The sequence below is a fragment of the Coloeus monedula genome (genome assembly GCF_965178545.1).
Source record: "Coloeus monedula genome assembly, chromosome: 6".
NCBI classification, from domain to species: domain Eukaryota; kingdom Metazoa; phylum Chordata; class Aves; order Passeriformes; family Corvidae; genus Coloeus; species Coloeus monedula.
Genome location: NC_138786.1, coordinates 26,805,844 through 26,831,867, shown reverse-complemented (window position 1 = coordinate 26,831,867; position 26,024 = coordinate 26,805,844). Strand labels below are relative to the sequence as shown.

The 26,024-nt window shown below is 41.3% G+C and overlaps 1 protein-coding gene across 1 annotated transcript in view; it reads left to right on the top strand.

Annotated features, from left to right (window-relative positions):
* LTK (leukocyte receptor tyrosine kinase) overlaps positions 1–26,024 on the top strand; it is a gene marked incomplete at both ends in the record, with an annotated part of 90,165 nt that overhangs the window by 47,749 nt on the left and 16,392 nt on the right. The window contains 10 exons of the mRNA XM_082284214.1: positions 4,559–4,698; positions 6,476–6,613; positions 7,500–7,652; positions 8,713–8,813; positions 10,400–10,566; positions 15,790–15,884; positions 20,779–20,880; positions 22,462–22,639; positions 23,161–23,311; positions 25,464–25,599. Coding sequence (XP_082140340.1) covers positions 4,559–4,698; positions 6,476–6,613; positions 7,500–7,652; positions 8,713–8,813; positions 10,400–10,566; positions 15,790–15,884; positions 20,779–20,880; positions 22,462–22,639; positions 23,161–23,311; positions 25,464–25,599 — 1,361 coding nt within the window. The remainder of the gene's footprint in view (positions 1–4,558; positions 4,699–6,475; positions 6,614–7,499; positions 7,653–8,712; positions 8,814–10,399; positions 10,567–15,789; positions 15,885–20,778; positions 20,881–22,461; positions 22,640–23,160; positions 23,312–25,463; positions 25,600–26,024) is intronic.

The following is a 26,024-nucleotide window of genomic DNA, read 5'->3' as shown; positions in this document are numbered from 1 at the left end:
CAAAGTCACAAAGTGACAGTGTTTACTGCTATATACCACACCTATAGATCATGTGTATTCTGAGTTATTACCGTTAAAAGGAGAACTGCTGAGGGAGTGAGGTGTTTGAAATTCTATGTATTGCAAAAAAGATATAAAATTCTATTTCTCATTATGTCAGTAAAGCTCAAACATCAGGAGCCCATAGCCTTGCTTGAAAGGCCAAGCCTTCTTTGTCTGGCACTTAACTCAAAAAACTGTCTTCACTTTCTCAGGGTTATGGTTATGATGCTTATTCAGGTCACATCTAATATATTTTTCACCTTTTTTTTTAAACTTTTTAAAAAAAATGTTTTCACTATTTTGCTTATCCCACCTTTTCATCTTTATGACACAGACCCAGAATCAGCCACAGTTGAAAATTCTTGAGTCCTTTGTGGTTTTGAGTGGTTTTGCATGCTTGTGTTTGTTGTGGACCACAATTATTTTAGTGTTCTCAGCTAAAACTTTTTCAGTAAGAGGCTAGTTTCTCTCAAATCTAAGTACTCACACTTCAGTGACAATTAAAATGCATCATTTGGGGCAGGGATAATATTTTCCCTTTCTGCAGTCAATAAGCCAAGCTGATTTTGTTCTATTTTCATTCTAAAATGGCCACAGTACTCTTGGTAGATCAGAAAGCAAAAAGTTCATGGCCATGTGCACACATGGGTTTTCAGGTAGCCAACCTCACAAAACTGTTTATTGCTTAGTTTTTTGTGTCTTCCCCCCCTTTTTCTTGGAGGAGTGGTGGTGATAAAATACTCCACCATCTTCTGAGACACTTGTAGTAACTTGCCATCTTTGACACTTATACTCTACTAATGTAGTTGTTTTCATCCACTAAAGTTATTTAACTTCTACTGTACAGATGACAAGGGAGAAGCCTGGTAAGTGTTCTCAGAAAATGTCTAAATGCTTGCTGACAACAATGAGCAGAGCCATTTCAATTAAAAAAATGTATCTACAAAGGGTGAGGCTGTCCAGCTGCTATATAAGACTACGATTTTTGAACACTAATATGGGAGCATGATTTAGTTAGAGCCTCTTTTGCCTCTCTTGAACTTGCACCCAAAGATACATTGTGTCAAAGAATAACCCTCTAACATTTTGGTGAAGGCTGGAGGGGTAGGCATGTATTTTGCTCTCTCTGTTTCCTTTTAAGTCCAGCGGTCAGCACTGGATGTTTGTGAGGACTTGCAGACAACAGCTTCCTGTGTGTAAAAAAGTGATGCAAAACTTCTAATTTTCATGTTCGCTGATTGAGTCTAGAAGCATCTAGCATATGCAGCTTTGTGCAATAACCCATGCAGTGGGTCCCCCTAATTTAGAAAATGTTTCAGCTTTCATGTTCTGCTTTGTTTAATTTTTCAGTCCTAATGAAGAAACGGTTATTCTTTACATTAAATCTTTCTTAAAATTAATCATCAGTTACCTTTGTTGGATATGAAAAATCACATCATAGAAAGGATTGGTAAGAAGAGGGTGGAAAACATCTGTTCAGCAGAGAAGGCTGAGAGGCTAGTGAAAAGCCAAAGTGAACACTACAAATGAAAATTTGAAATTAAGTATTTGCAGGGTGAATCTTGAATTCTCTTGCCTTAAGCATTAGATAGCTTGCAACTTCAAACTTTCCATCCATGCAAATTTCTCAAAATTATGTCAGACCCTAATAGTTGTTCCATGCATACAGATCAATTTTAACATCTCTTTTTAGAAGAAGAGTAATATTGCCTCAATACTTGAGATCTGGTTTGACATAAAATCAATAGTAAAGTTATTGCCAAGCTTGGCTTATCTGGAAGCCTGCTGCAATGATCCATCTTCTGCTGGATCAACAATGGGCTTCATTCCTGATTCCATTAAGAAAATTACATTGGCTCTGACTAGCCTCCATTTCAATGGTGGGACCAAGCAAAGGAGGTGTAATTATTTAGAGCATTAGAAATCTTACTGCAGTTGGATCTAGGGGGTGAGGCTTTCCCTGAAGGGGAATACCTTGATGATTAAGAGACTTCATACACAAAAGCACTCTGTGTGATGCAAAGCTGCTTGTCGTTTTTGCAGTCTTTGGATACTAGACAGCTTTTTCTACAGTGTTATAAATGGAGAAAATGTCAGTAGAGATATTTCAGTGCATAACTAGGATGTTTTGTGGGACCTTAGTGCTCTGACTCAGAAGAGCTGCCAATTCACAGAAGTAGTGTCTTAAGATGGTGGCCTTGTTCTTCTACCAGATACCACAGCTCTCCCAGCAGAGATGGCAGAATGGACAGTGTGTCTTCCTAACTCATGGCACTTCAGAGCTTGGTTTATTGACTTAGATTACTAGTAGTTTTATTTTGATATACCAGTCTATAAACAGCAAGCTCCAAAGTGTCTGGCTGACAAAGCATATAGGATTAAGGTGCAGCAGCTGAACTAGTCATTATTTTCAGCTGTGGGGCTCCTTAGTTGCTACTACTAAATGTACCACTGGCTGTGAATCAGAGGCTGTGTGCTACAGATTCCTGCACTCAGTGGTGTATTAACACTGGCAATACCATGATGTCTCAGCTGGAGGGTGGGTTGTAACTTGATAGAGGTACTAGAACTATGCTTCAGTGCTTGGCAGGTCTAGTATGCCTAATAAGCAAATACAAAAGATTTAAAGATTGTCCTTACCCTTATTGGCTCATTGGACCAATTTGATTATGGCCCATTTGTTCTTGTGGTCAACAGGATGCAATGGAGTGATGAACAAAGCTGTGTCATGTAGCAGAAGTGACTCAGTTCTGGGTTAGTGCTGGATGGTCTTGGATGTTGTCCCACAGTGTGGCAGGGGGAATATATTTATAAGAATATTTATGAGATATATTTATAGGTGATGGATGTTCCTGAAGCTGCACTGTAATACAAAATGAAAGCAAAGCAGCTGTTCTCCTTTGTTGGGAAGTAGAGATGGTGCTGTTGCGATTCAGGGCTGCACATTTCTGAAGATGAATTAAATTATAATGAACTATTGAATATATTATGATGGAACAGGAAATAGAAGAAATAGGGTCTTCTTGATAAGAAGAGATCAATTTCATATGAGTTCAGGTTATCTGTGGGTATTCATGTATATGTACAATTGTGAAAGTGAAAGGTGGGTGGATGCCATAGAAGGGATAGTAAAAATAATATCCAGGCAAAGGTATATGATTGGTTTGTGGAGGGAAGAATGCAAGAGAGGGTGATAAAAAATTAGTGTTGCTTTGGATTTTTTGCAAGTTGCTCATAAGGTGGTCTGTGATTTTCATATTGAGCCCAGAAGAGATGTGTTTGTAATCTGGGTGTTGCCTTCTAGGTGTTTCTGGTGCAGGACAAGGGCTACATGACCACTTCATGGCAGCTGAAGGCGTTTCCTAAACGAAAAAGTAATACTGGGAGCAGAGATGATTGACATCTCTTAACAATGTGACCTGGCCTTCTTATTTTCCATTGGCACTGACTTAGGTCACGTGTCCAGAGTGGCCCCAGTAACATCAGCAGTGTGTAGAATGTGGGTAAAACTATCTCTGTCTGATACTTTCTCAGAAAAGGGCTTAGAGCAAGGATTCTTTTGTCACTATCATTGCTCCAATCCATTTACAAAATAATAGCACATAGATTTAACTGTATTTTTCTGTCTTGTTTACATAGCATACAAGAACAGTTTTTGGAGACAAAAATAAAGTAAGAGTATTTTTAGGAATTCTGCTGTATTTTTTAAATGACACTTGGGTACCTTGACTTCCACCAGACTTAATTTGAGTGAGGTACTCCGAAGATTCCCTTTTGGTATCTCTCAAGCTTTTGATATCTGACAACTATCTTTAAAATTAGAGTGCATAGGACCATTTGTCTTTCTCCAAACTGCCATGAATGCTGCACAATTGAGAAACCTTTGCAGTCTGGAGGTTAGGGCATTTGCTGTGTAGTGAAATGTAAGTGGCATGAGTAATTTGCATTTCCTGGAACAGCACTTTTCCTCTATCCCTTGCTTTGTGGGTGCACTGTAGTTTGCTAAGGTGGAAAATCAGATAGACAACACACAGATAAAGGTTTTCGTTGTTGACACAACCAAGAAACATTCAGGGAGGGCCAGACATTTACTTCCAGAACACACAATGTCAGTGTTGGCTTGAGGAGACCAGAGACTTGTGCAGCTTCTTGGTTGATCTGTACTTTCAAGAGCAAACAGAACACAAACATGTATATGGAAAGCACATATTGAGGTGTGGCATGTCCAAAATTGGGGATAATTTAAGTCCAGTTTAAGAATCATTGGGAATGGTTGGATCTATTCACCATTAGCAATAGGCTCTGCAGCAAAGATAACCTAACATGAGCTTGCTAGGCTGAACATTACCTCTTTTATATTAACACCCATTTGTTATCTTACTATTTACATTCATTGATCCATTTCTCATGCAGACACTATTACCTCTCTTTGGTACAATGCAGAATCTTTATGCTAAAGACTCCATGGATTCCAGTGTGCTGTGTGTATGTCTCCTAACATTCTGCTGTCCTCTAGGATCAAATGGAAATACCTGGTGGCCCAGATTGGACGAATAGAAAGACCTTTCACAATCACCCTGGTGTATTCAAACTGTGGAGCACAGGAGGTTGGAGTAGTGGCAGTGGGCTCCTTGCAACTCAGGAACTGCTTTCATGGTATGCTGCAATACAGACAGGTTTGGAATAATCAAATACATCCTCACCAAAATGGATGAGTGTGATGAGGGATAGTTGGATAGGATTTAAATGAAAGATTAATAACTCAGAATTACAGAACTGATTTAAATGATCCTCTCTGCTTTTCAGCTTTGCTTTGCTTGATCTTCATATGGGAAACAAGCAAAAACAACTGGACTTATGCTGAATCCAAAAACAAGGATGAAAAAGTCTTTACCTAGATTATTTTAGCATTTAGTATTTTTCTCTCTTAAATAATCGAGGACAAAAGACTGCCCTGTGTAACCAAAGCCTTTTGTGTACTTGGGCTTTATCTAACAAACCTATGAAGAAAAGAAATATTTATCTGCCCCTGGTGGGGTCTATTTGCTACTGCCAGGCTGAGAATTTTTATCTAAAATGAAAATAATTGGAATGTAATTATTTTCTCTAAAGTACTGAGTGCTCAGCTAAGATGTCGGTTTTACCTGGAGCTTACAGTTTTGCTCTGAATGTTGTGCAAATGATCCTCAGTGGCTATGCAGAACCTTGCTAATGTCACTGAGGCTTCTTAGAAGTGCAAGAGTCTGTCAGCACAGGCAGCCTTCAGGTTAGGGACATAATCATCTCCATTTCCTGAAGTTTATGAATTAATATAATGTTATTGCTTCCATTTTGCAGACTCTGTAGAAATAACTTGGAATGTAATGTAAAAAGAAAACACTATCATGAGTATGGTTTTGATCATATTAGAGATTTAATTGTAGCCATTATTCTTTTAATTAAACTGATGCTATATTTTTAATGTAATATTTTTTTGACAGTCCTAGAGTTCTGAGGAGATACAAACAGCCTGAAGCACTGTGCTCTCAGTCTCTATATAACCTGGTGCATGTATCTGGCACAACACAGTGTCATGAAAAAATACTGGTTCAGATTCTGTACCTGGATTGCTGCAGAGGTGTTCTTTTCTCTTTCTCCTGCAATTGGTTCACTAACTTTTGCATTTTTTCCAGAGTAGTAATAACCCCAATGGAACTTCTGTGCAGAGCTCTGCTAAAGGGCAGCAGGTCCATAACAGGCCTGTCCACATATGCATCCACAGGACAGGCTGGCTGCATTAAGAGTCGTGCTTTTGGGAGATATCAGACTTAAAAATCGTGTTCAGCCTGGCTGATGGGTACCTGTGCAATCAGTCAAACGCTCCCAGACTATAACTGACTAGACTAGTTAGTGTGCATGAGTAAAGTTTGTGTACAGTGGGCCCACTTGCTGGGGAAGCAGCTACTTCATGGGCTGGATGCCACAGCTGGAAGCTGGCACAGAAATGAGTCAGCAGCTGAAGTGCTGTTAAACCTGAGCCTCAACAGGGCATAGCAATGTGTCTGTCAGGGCTGGAGATAAATGGGTGCCCCTGCCTCCAGCAGCAGAGAGCCATGCAGCATGTCACAGCTGCCTGGCAGGTGCACAGTCGTGTGTGCAGAACTGAGGAGCACGTCACGGTCGAAAACTGCAAGGCTGTTCATTAAAAAAAAAAAAATAAATCTAAAGATAGAACAAATGCAGCAGAAGAAGCACATGAGAAAGAAAAGAGCAATAAATTTGGTCCAGGAATCTCATGCTGGATAGAAAACTACACAAAGAAAGCAGAGGTGAACATCATTTATCATACAAAGGACAAGGTCCTATGTGTGAAGATTGATACACGTGAAGGGTCATACACATTCTGTCAATTCATCTCTGGGCTTTGTTCTCTTTTTTTTTTTTTTTCCATTAGATAAAGAAAACCAAGGTCTTTTTATATATGACAAAGGCTCCACCTTCCCCTGCATTCATGGAGGCTGTGTCAGCCACCTACAGATCTGTGAATTCATCAGTGATTGCCCTACCAAAAAGGAGGAAGGAGTGAGGTGTGGTGAGTATGTGGCATGACACTTCATGGGAACGTTCATCCCATTAGAAGAAATAATTGAGAATAAAAAATGCATTAAATTGATTCCATCTTTAGATTAATTCAGTATTTTACCTCCTGAATTAATTTGGCCCATTTACATTAAGTGGATACCAAGATTCTCTTTGAAAATACACCCTGTATAGAATAAACCGGATTTTTTAAAAATTGATTTTGTTTCTTAAGTATTGCAGTAAGGAGGTCAATGACCTTCCTTTCACAGTTACTGCTACTTCAGAGAAAGTCAAAACCTCATTTACATGTCTGCAGCCGGGTGAGAATTTCCTTCTGGACCCATGATCTAAACCTTCCCTTCAAGGAATGATGCTAATCATCTTTCCACTGTCAGTGACCAACAGCATCATAAATCTGTCCTTCCAAGATCACAGTTCAGAGTTCTTGCACACCAGGACAGAGAAATCCCCTAACAGTATACGTGGTGCTGAGAGGCAATGTTTAGCTTTGCTCCAAGTACAGTGGTGGAAATCTAAAATAATCCGATTTGCCTTCCTTTATGAGGACACAAAGCTTTGTGATGCCTGCAATTTTGTATGCAGCAAGACCTTTACAAACATGTGGCAGTGATTTGCCATTCCTTAGATTACAGGGGCTGCCGTTTTGCACAGTGTTTAGAGTAGAACAGCACAAAAAAGTCTCAAGTATTTCCAGAAGCCAAGTGTTGGCTTTCTAATGGTGACTCTGGAAATAAACAAATGAGACCTATTTTGACAGTGTAGCATAGGTGGGGTAACTTGGACAACTATAATGGATTTTCATTTTTGTTACTGTTTGTGTTCTTCCATAATCAAGTTTCTCCTATTTTCCTACTTTCCCTTGTTTTCGATTGTAGACCGTCTCCCAGAGGGTTCACACTGCTCTTTCGAAGAAGGTCCATGTGGCTGGACACTGAATGAAACTGCAGTATCTCCTTGGTCTATTCGGGGCTTTTCTGAAATAATTCAAGATGACTTATTTGTAGGGTCTACTTTGCAAGCCACTGGTGGTAGGTTCCTCTTAGTTCTCCCACTCTCTGAGTATGCATCTACACAATAACCTTGAATTTAGGTTTATTTAAATTGGTTTTAAAATTTTGGCATCGTTGCCAAATGAACCTCAGCATCAGTATTATCTATAACAACTTCAAATGTAGCTAAAATTAACTTTTGAGCATGCCTCAAAACTTTATATTAAACATGTTCGGCAGAAAAGTTAACATAAAACTGTCAGAGACAAGGATTCTCCTACACCTTTAAAAAATCATGTAGTGTATACTTCTTCCCTCCTCCTTTCTCTTATGAGCTAGGCAGCTGCTGAGTTCTTCAGCAGTTATACGATAACTGCTGCATCACTAGGTAAAAATTGCCCAACAGAAATAGGCAGCTTGAAAAAAGAAATCTTTTGAAGGCCTTTGACGGACTCCTCTAGTGGGTTAGGAAGAGCATCACATATAAGAATATCCCAACTGATTATACACATTCTGTGCCATAAAATACCACAATAAAAAAAGAGTCAAATAATTCCAGAACTGCAGAACTGTCAACTTGCTAAATAAGAACGAGGGAGGCCAGACCCTCACCTGTTCAGGGTAAAAGTCAGAAGTGATAGCACATGAGTCTTGCCTCACAGTTGCCTGCCAAAATGAAGGGTTTCTATACAACTGTCCTGTTTGTCTCTCAGGAGCTTGTATTAAGCTCTCTTTGGAAACAAAGACTGCAAATCAACTCTTCCAGCCCAGTGTTTGTCTCAGCAAGAGTCATTGATGCTAATGGTGTAGGAATTAGGATTGTGATTGGTGTGTGCTTCTGTATGGGAAGATCTTGAGTGGTATCTGAGGTTTATGCACTCACCTTCCAAGAAGAGGTTTGGGATGTTGACTTTTGTGCTGCTGAAACCTACCAGAGTGTTTACTATGGCCTCACTTACAGATTTGCTCTCAAGCCGTGCTTACACCTACATATGCTTACTTATCTACAGTAACATTAATGATGTTAAATTATTTCAAGAGATTACCCAAAACAGCAAAAGATCATTTTGTCTTTTCTGATTCACTTTTGTGTTCACAGGACACTTCCTCTACCTGCGAGCAGACAGCACTCAGACAAGTGGTGTGGCTAAGGCTTATAGTACCAGCTTGCCACCCAGTCTTGCCACTGAAGACTACCAGGTATGTCACCCTGTCTTAGCACCTTTGTGGAGTAAATCATCAGACTGTAGGCACTATTTGAACAATCAGTTCATTCTCCTGTCCCTCCACACACTCTACAAAACTCTGGAAAGCAGAAGAGTTGCCTAAGCTGCCTAGCTGGCTGCTTGTTGAGAACTGGAAAGGAGATGTGAGGTGCACCCCCAGTAAGTTGAAAGCAGGAGCTACTCATTATGGAAAACTCCCCAGCCAAACTGTACCACTTAGGTAAAGTTACTCCTTGGAGAGGTGCCCAGCAGCTGAACTGTATGGGGCAGCCAGGGTTAGTAGAAAAGAGAGTTGTCTGGATGCGTCGCTGAGCCTTTCAGCATATCTGCTGCTGAGATTTCTCTTCATAAATTCTGCAATACCTTTGCAGGAGTTAATAAACTTAATAGTTTCACTGAGAACTGGAGTGTGAAGTTAGGAGGCATTAGATTTTCCAGAAATAGATGAACGTAATAAACTTCTGATCACATTCTTCAATAATTTCAAAATGTTGATGCAACCTGGCCTTGATAAAATCACATAACTTGCCTTGCAGCTCTGAGGTGCTGGAATTAAAAATATTAAGTAATATTATAGCCATAACACTTAGGAAAATTAAGCTGCAAGTTTCAGCTGGAGTCCAGTCTTGCTAGGGGAAAAAGAGAAAGCTTTGATGCCTCCTAATTAGAGCTGGGAAAATAAATACAGTGCAGGTGCCAGAAATGTAACTTTGACATTTATATTTATTTGTAAATCCAGGTAAAATTTGCTAGATACTTCTAACAAAATAAAATGTGATTGGAGATAGGTTCACAAAACCAGGAGAGGAGAAGCACAGTAGCTGTTGGTTATTGTGTAGAGGTCACAGGAGATCTGGATCCATTCTCTCCTCCACTGGCAAGGATTTGAGCCCACATTGCAGGAGCAAGGAATTTCTGTGATTGTTCTTTGCAGAACATGTGTGTGCTCCCTTTCCTGCCAGTACTGGATCTCTCTGGAGCATAAAGGGCAGCTGAACATTCAAAGCAGTGGTAGAAATGGCACTTTTCTCTTGCTCTGTGGCAAACTGGAAGTGGTTGCTCCAAAGAAAGAGGAACAAGTCCTGCATCAAAACACTCTTTGGCCACATGATTTTGTTGTTCACTTGTCTTAGGGGTGCTACAATGCAGGGGGTGCCTATGAGTTGGAGCAGGTATATGGACTGAGGTTTCCTGCCTCTAAAGACAGTCCTTGTTTCAAAGGTATTTGGAGCAGGACAGCTTTTCCCTCAGAGAAGGCAATAACAAGGAAACCAGTCCTCTCAACCAGATGGTGTCAGAGACTGTGAATATTGTCATCAGTGGTTGAAAAACAGCTGCCCAACAGGAGTGTCATTTAGGGTCTTCCCTGAGAGAATTCTGTGCTAGTAATGGTGCTGAGTCAAATACAATCAGTGAGTGGGGGCTTAGTGATCTCTGTCATTAAACAGTTTGACCCAGACTCAGAGGTTTCTTGTCTCAAATTCCCAGGGAGGGGAGAAGTGACTACCTTTCCCTTTTGTCAAAGGTTACCACTCTTTTCCTCTTGTTCCTTTGTTACAGATTCAGTTCTCAGTGCATGTTTTTGGTAGCTACAATGGCACAGTGTCCTTCTCTCTCAGGGAAGAGATAAAGGGAGCTTCAATCACCTTGCCAATGTGGGAAAGAGTAGGGAGCTGGAGTGACCACTGGTTTCTCATCACCTTACCAATGCCAGTGCTTCAGAACCGGTAAGAGCTCGACTGTCAGCAGTCAGGGTTATCTCTATAGATTTAGTAAATTGTTACTATCTTTGTTGTGAAGTGCCACTTTCATTCCTGCCTTCTTCCAGGCCCATTTTTAAGTGACTCTGCTTGCTCAGGAAGTATTCTGTCATAAGTGCGTATCTTTGTGCACATGCACAGCTTAGCTCAACACAAGCCCACACCATGTGGCTGCACTTCTGTGCAGCCTCAAACAGTACTTAGGTTTTGGAAGAGCAATCATCTGTACCAAAAACCTTTTAGCAATCTGAGCAAGCCAGTGTACTCACAGTGTCCAAGTGCTCCCAGTAGGGAAACAGCTGCATTAGTATGGCTGCACTTTGTACTCCCACAGCAAAAAGCACGCCCGTGAGTCAGACGGTTGCTGATCCCACAGTGTAGCCAATTCAGCTGTCAAGTTTAGGATCTGTATCAGTGCAGCTTAGGCAGCAGGAGATCCTTCGTTGCCACATTACTGATGCAATGATTTCAGGAAAAGACTGCTGCCCAAATGAGCCTTGCACTAAAGTTTTCATGGGTTTAGATGTGGAAATACAATGTGATATTGGTTTTAAAATGAAGTTAAATATTGAAGATTTAAAGAATTTCAATGCAATCTAATTTTATTCAAGTATTTTTCCTCCCTCACCTAATGTCACTCAGACTCAAGCCATTTAGCTGGTCTTGATAGCTGGTTATTTTCCACAACATAAACTTTTTTTTTTTCAAGTTCTCCAATCTGGTTTTTTTTGCATATTCCTGGGGAAGGGCTGTTTCACATGAAACTTAAGATAAAAAACCCCTCCAAGTCTATACAGTGAATATTATAAATGGAAATATATCTACCCAGCATTGACAATAAATAATATCTCAAAAGTCATGGGATAAAAAGTGTGAGAAGATTCCAAATATTCTCTGCATCTTTGTGTAAAAGGAGAGGATTTGGGTCTGGCTATTCAGACCCAAGCAGCAGTAAAACTCAGACAGAGAGAGAAAATGTTGTTCTACCCTCTTTCTAGTTTCATTTCATTATTACCTTTGGTCTTAGTATTATCATGTGTTCACCATACGCAGCTTTGCCATGAGTGATTCCTTTAGGGTCTGCCTGCTAGCACTGTATTTAATATTCTTGTCTGACACAGTCTGAAGTCCTGTGGATTAGCATCTGTTTAGTTATGCGTATGTAAAGTATGACCAGTGAATTAGTGCAGAATAGCTCTTTTCTCTGGGCACTTTACTGTGAACCTGTCTGCAGCAGGGCTCTTCAGAGATATCTAAGACCTTCTGCCTCCTCTGATATACAGTCCCTTATGCTTGTTCCCTGAAGCCTCCAATTTCTATATTGGCTCTTAGTTCTGAAGCAAAATGGATCTTATGTGGCAGAAGGGAATGGACAGCAAGAGGCTTTTTTGGAGCACTAACCAGCATGGCATGAAAAAGAATTGATATACAAATATTCAAATATTGCAATGTTTGAAAAAGTTGAGCACTTAGGCAAAATGAAAGATGTAGATAGGTCATGCATGCATGTGTTTATTATGACAGTCTCTTTCAAATAGTTCTATCTTGTTTTACTTCATGAAACCTTTTTGTATGACATTTTCAATTTTAAAACTGAGCAGCACAACAGCGACAATCACTGTGAGTAAGGATGGAACTGTTCAGTCTAGAAGGCAAATCTGTACTACCTCTGCTAGCCAGGTGCCTGACAGAAATAATAGGTTGTCATTTGCTACACTGATCTGTAACAGACACAGAACAAGTACACACTTTGCTAGAAGGTGCTGCAGCTATTTCCCCAAGGGAGGAAATCCTGATCTTTGTGCTCCCAGGACATGGGTTCCATCCCAGTCCTCTTGTCTTGTTCTTTCCTTGATCTACTCCTTCTGTCCTGTCTTACCTGCTTCTGTGGGCATTTTGTGCCTTTCTTCTTTGTTTTCATATACTTGGTCTCTTTCTTCTGCTTCAACTTCCCATTTGGGAACCTGTTTCATCTGTCTCATGCTTCTGGTTGTAATTTCCCTTTCTGAACTCCTCCCTGTTTCTTGTTTCCATCTGTCTTTCAGCAGATGCCATCTCTGTGTGTTGTTTTTTGTTTGTTTTTTTCATTATTGAGTCTGAATCCCTTCCCTGCACTTCCCTTCTCCTAGCGATCTCTTGCATGCATTCATTTCAGTGATCCCAGACCTACAGTAAAGGTTTATTCCCAGTATTCCTGTTTGACTGGCTATTTAATTCTCTCTGTAGATCTTGGGTCCAAACTCCCTGCACACCAAGTCCAAGCTTCTCTGCTCTAGAATTCCCAGTGAGCTCCCAGCCTCTCTCCAGGATGACACTTTGTTCACTCTGGATTCAGTTCAGGCAGCTTTTTTTTCTCCTACTTGGCCAGGACCAACAGCAGAAACAAAGACTGGGTCAGAAAATATTTATTCATTAATTTGGAAGGGCATTTCTTACCTCATGCAGCTGAAGCAGGACCTGACACAGTTCATAACATCACTGCATGGAAAGCACCATTTAGCCTGAGACTTTCAGATATCCAGGGAAGACAAAACTAAAGGATTAAAAAATACCAGGCTTGGAAGTGTCAGGGATTTAAAAATTTCAAATATATTTTCTTAAATTTTTGATTGATTCTTATTCACATGGAAAAAAAAAAGCCCATGTCTGCCATGTGACTCTCTTCCTCACAAATTTCAGATCCCACCTCAAATACACAGAGTGCTTAAAAAGTTACCAGCATTTTTGAGCATGGTCAGAGTCATGAATCCCTGCATTGTCTCATCCTCAACACTCACAAAATGTTTTGACTGCTAGAAAAGTCATACTAAATCACCCAAAATAGAAAAGTTCAGCCTGAATTGCTTTAATGTTGGTGAAGTTGAAAACAATTGTAAAGAAAGGTGTGTGATGAACATTCCTGGACAATTTTACTACGGTTGGGTATAAAACTACATGAATGACTGTTCTGCATATTTATGGGTGTTGTCAGCTTTCTCCAGTAATGTAAGCTCTATCAATGCTGTGCTTAGGGTAATTTTTAGTGCAGATTTTGAGCTGGCACGTTGTTTTTCTGTATCCCAGATCTTCGGGAAACTTCTGTCCTTCTCTTGCTACAAGCAAGGGCTATACTTTCCCCTGGTTCCTTAAGGGTATGGTAGGCAGTAGTAAAGTGGGTAGGAAGCGGACAGACCACACAGGGAGAAGAGTAGACATGAACTGAAACACAGGAAGTTGCTGTAGCAGGTCATGGACTGCTTGATGGGGCCAGAAGTAGAGAAACCTTAGCAAAAAGAACAAGGAGGACATGAAGGCTCTATTTAGGGAGGTTAGCAAGACCTTCATCCAATGAATTTATTTCTTAGGAGAGAAGGAAGACAGTTTTCTGATCAGCCTGACAGCCGGGCATCTATCTACTTGGAAAACTGCTTCTGGTGATTGGCTGGCAAATTCAGTTACTTGGTTCACACACACAAGATAAAAAAATGCTACCAGGAGAAAACCAAACAGGCAGAAGACCAGACATCAGAGAGCTGGAGAATGTAATTTGTTGGAGTCAGCAGAAAGAGATCAATGGACAGGAACACTGGAAACCCCTCTGGCAAACACAGCACTGAGTTCAAAAGGCAAATTCCTCCCCTTTTTCTGAAGTTAAGAGGAAGGGGAGGCATACAGAGCCTAGAGGTTATGAAATGTCAGTTCTCATGCACTGAAGGAGGAGGGTCATTCTTCAAGGTCCCCGTTGTACTCAGCTGGAGCAGAAACCTACTTTGTAATGCAGTGCCAGGGACCCTCATCTGCTCTGTCTCCACAGACCAGATGCAGCAGATTGACCTGACCAAGGGTATAATGCCATGTGAGGGCCTTAAGTAAGGGGTAAGCTGTGCTGCTGTGTCTATGCCTGTGGGTCCTAGAAGTGCCCTGGTTCTGGGCTCAGGGTGCTCTGACTCTCTTCTGTCAAACAGCTGGGGAGTTATTGTCATGTGTCAGTGGAGTTCTATACAAGGTTTGAAAACGCAAAGGTCTTGCTAAGCATGCTATTGAAGAGGAGGGTTTCTGTAGGAAGGGGATCTAATGACAAATTTCCCCACTAACACCACAGCTAAGAGGTCGTTCAAGAGACCCTTGATTTGCATTTGCTGCACTTACTCCCAGAGTGCTCAGATACTGAAGGTGTGGATGCTTTCATTTAAGCACAAGGGGTCATTCTTGAGTTGGGGTGAAAGCAGTTTATCCCTAAAGATTTGTATGCAGCTATGCAGCTAACTGTGGATATCAACTAACATTTGGTTGGTGGGTGGAATGCACACACATGCTTTATTGGCACTAATTTGGGACAAGTGTGTTTCTGGATTGAATGATTAATCTGTTATGCAGGTCAGTGCTTGATCTCTCGTAAATCATCACTGAGCTTTACCAGAGACAGCAAGAGAGGTCCTGCCCATATGCTTTTAATAAGCTCTAAATGGACTGGACATCAGACATCTGTTTATTTCTGAAATGTAATGAAAACAATTCAGTCCTATCCATTAGAATGAGATCCTTCAGCTCATTTTCTTTCTTCCTTGTGAAGTCAGAAGGTGGCAAAGCACATGGGACCTGACAGAACTCCTAGATAAGGAGCACCTGGTAACAGTGGAAAAAAGAGGCAGTCCAGAGAGCTAACTCTTCAAGGAATTATGGCTGAAATTTAAATGTCCTATCCTTCTGAGATAAAATCATGTCACCTTGTTGAGTTACACTCATTGAGGATCAGGCCCAAGACATTTGGATATTCTGTTCAGTTTTTACTCTATCTCTTTGGGAGTGGAAAGAAGAAGATTCCCCCCTGCCTCCCCAGCCTAATTCCCTGGCTGTTTCTGATAACTGAATAGGGATGGTTGTTTGTGTATAACAAGTAGTGGGGGACAGTTGCTTGCATGTATGTGCAGGGAGCAGGGAAAGTAGGGCTCTCATTCTTGTTCCCCATGAAATGTGAAATTATATGAATGTTGTGGTGCTTACAAGGGGTTGATGTGTATCTAAGACATATAGCAAGCCCTTTCAGCTGCTCAGCTGGGCTTGTCTGGAGGAAGAATTGCAAATAGTGATGATCTTTTTTCCATGATAAGGGAACATTGTATTTTTAGGGGGGTTGTTTGTTTGTTTGTTTGTTTTCCCCCTCCTTACTCCTTTGTTGATGTTCTCTAAAACATCTGTCTTATTGCAAAGGTTTCAACTGGAACTCCTGGCAACTTGGGGCTGGAATTCCCAAGCTGACATTGCTATCGACAACATTACATTTGGCCTGGACTGCTTCACTGATGGTGAGCCACAAATGTTGCAGAATCCCCTAAAAAATTTGGATAATGTAATCAGCATCCCACAGATCCAGGATGTTCTGTTCTCCCCACAGAGTGTGCATGGATCATTTGTGTCCGCTTTTTCAGCACAATGCCATTTTATCTCAGACCTACTGAAGATTGCAAGTAGAGGCAATTTTACTGTGTGTCAGTCTCCTAGCACCCTTTTTTTCTCTAAGCTGGGATACTCTGTATCACATAGTTGAGACCTGTCTGTGTGTCTTGGCAAGAAACACTAGGCTTATTCCTCAGCTCCTAAATGGAAGGATTACATCACGCTGTTTTCCCACAGTCCCTGCTGATCTATGCACCCTGGTAATTGATAGCTGAAGCAAATTTGTTGAAATCCAAGGGGAAAGTCACCATATTTTAGTGGAGGAAAGGAAGAAAATGAAGGAATATATTGACTCTCTGACAATAAAATTTAGATTACTCCAACAAGTTTGTTTTAGTCTGTAAGGAAGTACATCAGCTATCACTGCCAGATATATAACAGCTTTCCTTTGCTTTGTTACTGAGAAAGCAACTGACAACTATTCCAGAGAAAAATGGAGCCAGTGCTACCCTTTGAAACATGTTAGAAGGAGTTGTAGTGGATTTTAGCAGACAAGGGGAAAGACTTTAGATACTCGAACTACTTGCAAATATTAGAAACTGCCTTATTTTTGTCCCTGGAAAAAAGACATGCTCTGTTGTAAAGGATCTGGAAGATATGCAACGCTTGAATGGTGACTTCCATTGCAGAAAAAATGTGGATTGGTGGTCCTGTGTTACTCTACATGTCACCACAGCCAATGTGTCAGCATTTAGGATAATAGCATGTCCCTGCAGTGGCTAGCTGTAGCCTAACACAACATATGGGAAGGCTTATGTCGAAGTCGATGCGTTAAAAGCCCATCAAGAGAAGCCACTATTCCTTCCCATCCTTTTCTGATCCAGTGTCCTGTTCTTTGTTCCTTTGCTCTGTGGGCACTGAAGCCACTCCTCTATAAAATGCTGACTATACACATTTTCACTTGAAATCAAGAGGAAAGGCTGTTCCTTGATGGTTATTTAATTTTTTCACTCCAGCTCCTTAACAGCCCTATCTCCCAAATGCTTTGGGACCTCCATGCTAACACTTTGTTTTGAAATCTTGAGGAAACTGAAGGGAGTGACTCCAGATGTGCTTCTGCCCACTGATGTGCACCCAGCTGCTGGAGTTTACCACCCTGACGGGAGCAGATAGATCCTCCAGTTTACCCACAGACATTTTGCTGGCTGTGGTGTAGGTACACATCCTTTGGCAAACAGGTGGGGTGTAAGCGCCCCTGCAGCAATGTTATCAGAGCTTGTCCATCAGACCGCCCAAGTTACTCTGCATTTTCCATTGGGATAAATTGCACTGATGCTCAGGAGCAACTGGCACTTACCCCATCTGAAGGCATGACCCAGAGATGTGTGAGTCATGCAGCAGAAAGACATCATGAAGGAAACATGTTTCTCGGAAGCCTTGCACTTGCCACTGTTCCTTGAATCCTCTTTGCAAATTGACGTTTTCTCGCCTCTGAAAGCAATCCCCTTGTATTTGTCTTCTCATGACTTTAATTCAGTTAGGTTGCAGAGAAACCCAGCAGCTCTGCTGTGTTTTTAGTAATGAAATTACTTCTCCCTGGCAAGGACAGGTTTCAGATGTCAGAGACAGAGCCAATTAAAATCCAAGCAGTGAATTCTTTTCATGAGGGCAGCAGGAAGGATGTATGGCAGGAAGGAAGGATTTGCTGCTTGCTAGGATGTAAATATTATTTTCTCCATATCTTTCAATCTTGTAGTTCCACTCTCTACAAAACCCAGTGCTGAATGAAAGCACTGTTTGTGTATGCAAGATGGGAAAGAAGGTGAGGTTTTCCATATACCTCAAAATCTAGAGGAAAGGTTCAGTAAGATTTAAGAGAACAACTGAGTAGTGAGGGCAGCTCAAGAGACATCAATAAGGACAAAACCCAAACAGACCATTCTTTGGATGGCAGCTCCTGGGCACTGACAGATGTCTTTCCCTGTGGAAAAGGTGAGACAAACCCACATTTTGGCTTATACAATCACCTTGTGTAAGACAGTGTCACAGACTGGATGACATGTCTGGTTCATTGTGAGATCTTTAGGCAGACAGGCATAAAGATACTTCATAGTTTCAGTGAACTAGTGCTTACATAGGAAGAGGTCTGAATTTTGGGTGTCTTAATATGAAAATGTGGACTGGCATAGCAAATAGAATGCCGATAGTTGCTCTTTTCACTGCATTTGCTATTACCTTTTGGTGCTCTCAGCATTGTCTTGTTCCAATTAAGATCACAGGTCTGTGGTCTATCAAACTCTGCTGCCCTGGCCTAGAAATTGCATTTCAGTCTGTGCATCATTTGCAATTTCCCAGAAGATTGTTTTATAAACAACAAGACTGTCCAAAGAGAGCTTTTGTATAGCTTATCTCTACTTCTTGATTTTAGAGTCCCTGACCCAGCAAAGACTGTTTCTGTTGCCCTCCCAGTCCCTGCTTGAGGTGAATGATGGGGAGCGGTTCAAGCCTCATTACTGCCTCCTTTCACTGATTGAAGAAGGTGTTGACTAGAAATGCAGTAGATCAGCCAAAGGGATGGAGAAGGGGGAATCTGGTGCAGCCTCCCCCTTCTCTGTCCCACTGCAAGACAAGCTGGAGAGGCTTCCAGGAATACTGCAACCTGTAGGGTTGAATCTCTGAGGAGGCCATTCACACCTTGAGGATCCTGTGAGGCATCTTACTCAGATTAATCTCAGCCACCAGACCTCTCTCTCTATTTTCATTACAGTCACAGAGACATTGAAGCAGGAGTGAATTACTTTAGCATTCTGCCTGCAGAAGATGCCCTGTCTTTCTCCTTTACACTTCCCTCTAACTCTTTTCCACGGGGAAATCAGTGTTAGCTAAAACCTGGAGAAAGGAAGTCAGTGCTCTTCACATTATTCTTATATAAATATACATTAATATGAATTAATTCTTGTTCCTTTCCATTCACTCTACAGTCAACATGTTGGCTGTTAGAAGAGGAAGTGGAAACTAAAATAGACTGGAGCACCAGCCCCTGGATCCCAATGTTTGTAGAAAGTGCCAGCCTTAAAAGAGTTAACAGCTCACATGGATAGGGTGGTGCTCAGCCTGTGCTGCAGCTCGTATGCTCACTCCTTAGTACAGAGGAAACAGAAAGTTTCTTCTGGAGAGTAAGGGTTTGAGACTGTTTGGAGAAGGAAGAAAGATTTTTGGTTTGGGAATGAGGCATTGCCTTAGGATACTCAGTTGGGATGCCACAAAAAAATCCATGCAGGCACACAGGTTGACTGTTTCAGAGAATGATTTTACATTCCTTTGCTCTGGCAAACATAACCAGACTTCTTGTACATTGCTAAGATCTGAAACTGTTGTGACCTTTGGGATTTGTAATTCAGTGCAGGCCTTGGGGAGCATCTTTCCTGGCCATGCATTGTATTTTTCATTCTGTTTTCCTCCTTGCATTTGATTAAATTCATTTGTTTAGGGTTAATTTCATTTTTCACTGGCTTGACAACTTCACCCATTGAAGTTCTTCATCTCAGTATGAACAGAGTGTGTCAGTACAAAGCTTTCTTTTACTTCCATGCATCAGTGTGCTCTCAGTCAGACCTTGAGGGAATGTTCTCAGGAGTAAAAGCTCAGCAAGGTCTCCATACTTCAATTAGTTATTTGGCCTTTCTGACACGGCTAACAAGGGTGTTAATTATCGCTATTTAGAGCAGCAGCTTTGTGGCAGAGATAATTTTCCATCTGGAACTGAGTGAGTCTCTTTTCAATAGAGCATCAGACAGCTGTTAGATTCTCACAACTGGAACAAATTGGAATATTTGTAATGTTTTTCAACTGATGAAAAATGTTCAGTATTAAATTAACTGAGGGCTCAGATGGAAATAAGCCTGTCCTTTTTCTTATAGAGATTTTCCAAGCAAAAATCTGCATAAAACCAGGTAATTTAACTATTGAAACAGGCTGCTTGCAGGTTATGAGGCAAGGGTTCAGTTATTACTTCTTCCTGTTGTAAGGCAGCAGTGGTGTTCTGGTGTTCTCAATGCATTCTAATGTTTTGGATCAGCAATTGACTTGAAATTCCTCCTCTCTGAGAAAGGGCTGATTTTCAAAGGCCAGTCTCAGTGGTCAGAAACGTAGAGTTTTGCTCTGTGGTTTTCAAAAAGGTTTGTCCAAAGATTTACATCTCGTGTCAAGGGTATGCTTCTGTTTCTTAACTGTGTATGTTAGTGAGGCATGTAATTTTATTTAGTATTTTGTTCTCTAAGGGAGGTCTCAGGTACTCAAAGTTGGTTACTGAGAGGGGAGTGATCTGTTAAGCTGGTTTACTTGCCATGACACCATTCAGAACCAAAGACAATGATTTTTGTCACCACTCTCCTTTACACCTCCTGTCATTTGACTATCCAGAATTGTCACCTACCTGTTTGACCAGCAGAACATCGATACCTGCTATCTGTTCTCCCACACTACATTTTTTTCTAAAATCTCTTGTAATCGCTAGAGCAATTTGCAGGCCAAGGAGCTTATCCTGCATGGGATAATATGCAGAGTCTGTGTTCATGTGAAGACCTACTGACTTCAGCACAGACACAAGTAGCTAACCCAGGACATGGGCTCAAAAGAGTAATACAGAATTATGATTTTTCAGAACACACTTTCTACCCAAGGTAATATTCACTTATTTTAACCAAATGGTTGCACTTAATTAATTAATGTAATCTTTAAAATTTCCATCCCTCTTTTCTACCATCTTCCCACCTCTTTCCACTATTCTACAAACTATTACAGGAAGACAACCGAATCATTTTGGTGGGAAACGCCAGTACCCACGTGAGATTAGTATCCTGGATGAGCATCTTCTGAACCCCCTGGAAGAGCCCTCCCTCCCAGGTACCTGATTCAGTACAGAAAACCTGTCTCTTGGCTATAAAAGGTGGCTCCCTTCCTGTCTCCTGTGTGTGATCTGCCTGCCCTACAGCAATAGGGCAGCTATATGTAGTCCATGCCAAAGATGTGGAAACTGTGTCAGGTAGTCTCTGTTTGGCTACAGCGAAGCAGTTTACTGGAGCCCAGCTCACCAGTCCTGAAATAGCAAGTTCTCTTTAAAGAAAAGCGGAATCTCTTTAAGCAAAAACAGAAAAGCTGCATGACTCAGATTCGGAGTGCACGAATAGGCAGCTTAGGAACAAAAGGTGTAGACCTGTACAGAAAGTTGGGAATAGAAAGAGTGCTGAGTAGTGAAGCTGAATAAAATGTGTGTAGAATAGTGGTGTAAAGATGAAAATCCAGGGAGGAGAAGTAAGTGAGGAGAAAAAATGGATGAGAAACTAGGAGAACAGGGGACACTGGGGACTAATTTACTGATAGCGGTAGAGATTGCCACTCTGAAGAACAGATAAGAACTGTGTGGGTGAGAAGAGCTGTCTAAAAGAGGAGATGAGGAGGAGAGGTTGTTCTTGAGGCTGTTTTGTGGCCAACAAATACCAGTGTGTGACTGTACCAGCTCCTGAAGGCTGTGTCCACCTGGAATGTGACAATCTGTACTGCTGTCTGCTCCCGTTAGCTCAAGGGAATGCTGTAATGTAGCTGAAACTCATACTGCATTGATCCATCTGCATGTTTCTAGGAGGATGTCTGTTGGGAATAGTTTTTCTTGCCTTTTCCTTTAAACAAGATTGGATTTTTTCTTTCAAAAGTTTGTAAATTTTACCTCTATTTTAACAATTCGGCTCTTAAACAGTTCTGCTTTTGACCCTGGCTTTTGGCAGTGCACACACTGCATCACACAGTTTTTAGATACGTTACTGAAAAGTTTTATTCTTAGGCTTCATCTAATTAAGTGAAGAAAGTGGATTTGTTTGGGTCTTAGAAAATGACTGTGGAATGGAGGACATAGTTATCTGCTGCACTGTTGTAGAAACAAAAGAATAATGCTTAATGAGAACCAGGAAAGAAATTGCTTGGGGGAGAAGGGTCCTTGCTGACAGGAGCAAGAGGCTGTCCCCTGGCTGTTTCTGCTGCCACAGGCTCCTTGGGCAAGCCTGAAACAAGTCCCTTGAAACTTTCACTGTGTTTCATAAACGGTCACTAGCTGTAATGACAGATACTTTCAACTCATGTTTCTGGGTACATGGTTTAGTTCTCCTCTGGAAAGTTGAACACCTTCTTCCTTCAGACTGCCACTGAGAAGAGGAATTTGATCATATCTGTGAGACAATTGGATAAACCCCTTCTTAGAAGTCCAGTCCCTCTTCTCTTTTCCTTTCCCCCCTCACACCCAATCAATAAATTTTATCTGCAGTCCAGGATTTATCATATAGTGTGCAGGAAATAAGGTGAGAGAGGAGAAAAGCAAACAGTGACCATAACAAAGGAGTAGTTGTGCTATGACTAGAACAAAGTGGGTATAATTTAAGTTATAAAATACAGGGAAGCTCACATCAGACTCAACTCTTGCTGGTTTGGTCTCAGGGGACACAACTGTTGTTCTGTGGTGGTTCTCAACATGTGGTGCCAGTGGTCCCCGTGGGCCAACTCAAGCTCAGTGCGACAGTGCCTACAGGAACAGCAATGTGTCAGTGACTGTGGAGAAGGAGGGCAGACTCCGGGGAGTGCAAGTCTGGAGAGTGCCAGCCACAAACATATACAGGTGAGGATCAGTGTGTGCTGGAGTGGCAGCCACCTTTAACTGCTTTTTGTTTCTGGAGTTTCAACAAGCACAAGTGTGGGACCATCTGTACTGAGTGGGTGGAGAGTGAATAAATAGGAGCAGTAGTTATAAGGATATATGTCTGAGCTACTGTGAAGCATGGGAGGGTGAGCAGTGACTCAGAAGAGATCAGAAGAGGAGTGAGAGTGGGCATACAGTCAAGTAGAAGTGGCACCATCATCTCAGTCCTGTAGCCTTAGACTTCTAGAGTGGGCTGTACCAGCTCATGCTATTTGCTCCTGCAGTCTCTGTTGCCAGTACTCTGGTGAGGGTTGGTCTATCTTCTTGAGCAACCTACCTACATGGGTCTCAAAGAATAGCCACAAGCTACTACAGCAGGGGAGCCTGCTCTGGAGAAATGTTTGTTTGGAAGTGAAGGCTGGAGAGACCTTGCAGATGGATTTATTTTGGGGATGAGAAGTGTGAGAGTTGTTTCTTCAATTATTTACTATTTCTTGCAGGATTTCTGCCTATGGAGCAGCCGGTGGGAAGGGAGCCAAAAACCACAATAAGAGGTCCCACGGGGTCTTCATCTCAGCCACCTTCCACCTGGAGAAAGATGAGCTGCTGTACATCTTAGTGGGGCAGCAGGGGGAAGATGCCTGCCCTGGGGTGAGGGCCAGCAAGCATGTGTGGGCAGAGACCTTGTAGATACTATTCAGTGGGTGGCTTGGGGTTTGGTGATAAAAGATAGAAATCCCAGAATCCAGCAATGAAATCCAGTCAGGAGACAGGAAATAACCAATAGAAGTTAGAAAGAATCTCAATACAGATATAAAGAACACTGAAAAGAAAAACAATCCCAAAATGGACAAACAAATATGAAGCCCACAGAAACTTTGCTTTAAGCTCCTGGTGTTTGAAATAAGTTCTTCATCAGCTTTCTTGTGCTTATTTTAAGCAGGAAGCTTGTAGGCGAGTGATATGCTCTCTCTCTCTTGTTTTTCCACAGCCTAGGGTTTTTCTGTCTGCCAGGATTTTCAGAAAATTTACTATTATTTATGGAAGCATCCAGCAGTGTTGTGGCTGAACTGTGTTAGATACTCTCTAAGCTTAGAGACTAAAGTCTGAATCCAAAGCCTACCAAAACCAGTGAGAATCTTCCCACTAACTCCAGCGGCCCCTGGATTAGGTTTTTGTAATGGCAAAAAAAAACACTCATGAGAAATGGAAATTGGTGACATGAACACTTATATATGTGTCCTCTAATGCTAGACCCAATGATCTGAAAGTCCTTTTGCCACTTAGGCTCAAAAACTACCTCTTTTCAGCATCAGCTTTTGATACTGCCTTTTTCCAGAAGTGCTATCTGTTAACCCCTGCCTGGGAACAAAGCTGTTTTTTCCCCACAGAATGGTGTGTTTGGGGATGCATAAACTATTCCTGTAGGCATTTGAAGTTACTGTTTACTTTCCTCATGGGACATGAGATCTTACCCAGATGCTGCAACAGACTCTAAACCCACCTTTTCTTCATTTTATATTGTACAAGAATCTTATCTATCTAAATAAAACATAATTTTGCGTGTCTGCATTTCCCTTTTCAGTGCACTCTCCAGTCTTAGGTCATAATCTGAAAAGTTTCCATTAATCCCTTTCATTTCATGATTTTTTCTCCAAATTGCAAATTATAAACCACCACTAACTGTCTCTCTCTGGCAGGTGCTGCTGGAAAAAGTTGCAGTTAATTTTTACCACTTCCAAAGCCCAACTTTCTTTGGCTTTGGAAATCACGATGAATCTGTGTATTGGGTGACTAATGTTTGTTTTCCTTTCTCTGGAGAAGTTCTGCAGCTCCAAACCTTGATTCTCTCTCCTCAGATTTACCCCAGTTGCTTTTCCCTGGTCTTCATCTACCTTGCCATCTTTTGTCCTCCTGTTTGAATTAACCAAATTGCTCCACCGACTAAGAAAGGCCATGCACTGTGGCTAACAGAATTGAGAAAGAGCTCTCCCTCTGTCATTTTCAGTCAGTCTCAGTCTCAGTCTTGGGATGAGATGCAACGGGCAGTAAATGGAACACATTCCAGAACACATTCTGAATGTGAAGAACTTCTTTGCTGTGAGGGTGACTGAGAACTGGAACAGGTTTCCCAGGGAGACTGTAGAGTTTCTTTCTTTGGAGACAGTCAAAAGCCATCTGGACACAATCCTGAGTTACATGCTCCAGGGAAGTCTGCTTGAGAAGGGAGGTTGGACCCAGTGGTCGCTTCCAACCTTCCCCATTCTGTGATTCTGCATGAATGAGAGGACACAACCAGTAAGACTGGTGCCCGAATAGGAAACTGGGTCTCCAAATTACTCTTCCATGATGTGTCAATAGATTATTCTTAACTATGTGTGGGTCACCCATGTCTGCTTTATGCATTTATCTCCTTGAGAAATAAATAGTAAATACAGCAGTAAGAAAGTTCTCAGAATTAATCCCTAATCCAGAATATTTTAATGGTTTTGGTTATAAGAAGTTCTAAATATGCAAAATATTAATGACATGAAATTAATAATGAGTTATTACTTTTTTTTTTCTATGCATCTTTATTTTCATTTGCATATGTGAATTTGCTAATCAGAAGTTACAGACAGATCTATCCCTCAGCTGTCAGTCCTAGTAGAAAAGGTCACTTTCTCCAAAGATAATCTACATACTGGTTTATAGCTGTCTACTATGCATGACAAATATTATGACATTATTAAACTGAAATACACAGACAACTCTCAAGAGCTGGACTTAGTGATATCTGAGTCCATCTCTTGTCTCCTTTCAGGGCAATCCTGAAACCCAGAAGATCTGCTTAGGGGAGTCATCTCTCATTGAAGAAGATTACAAAAAAAAAAAGGACCTGAAGGAATGGGCTGGAGGAGGTGGGGGTGGAGGAGGAGCAACCTACATCTTTAGAGTAAGTATTTCCTTTTTGCATCTTGCCTGAGCAGTGTCCAGCAGAGCAACTAGCTCTCACTGACAGTCATGGCATATGATAAATAGTTCTTTAAGACAATTGTGAAAAAGGAATCTTACTCTTCTGCCTCTCTCTCCCCCTCCTCTTTCTGCTTTTCTTTGGTTTTTGTCTTTTTAATTGTTTCTCTCTTTTCATATCCTTGTTCATATTTATCACTGTCACTAGGCTGGGTGAACTGGTTCCTCAGTCCTTAACAGCTCAGATGTGGGAATTACACCAGGATCCCACTTCAATGCTGGCAGCAGTCCTAAAATAAAAATGAATCCCAAAACCTTGATGTTCAATTAGTTACTTTTGTACTCAGGAACATGATGTAAAGTAATTTTGTAATGGTTCTATGAGACAAGCAGTAACATTGCCCTGGCCTTG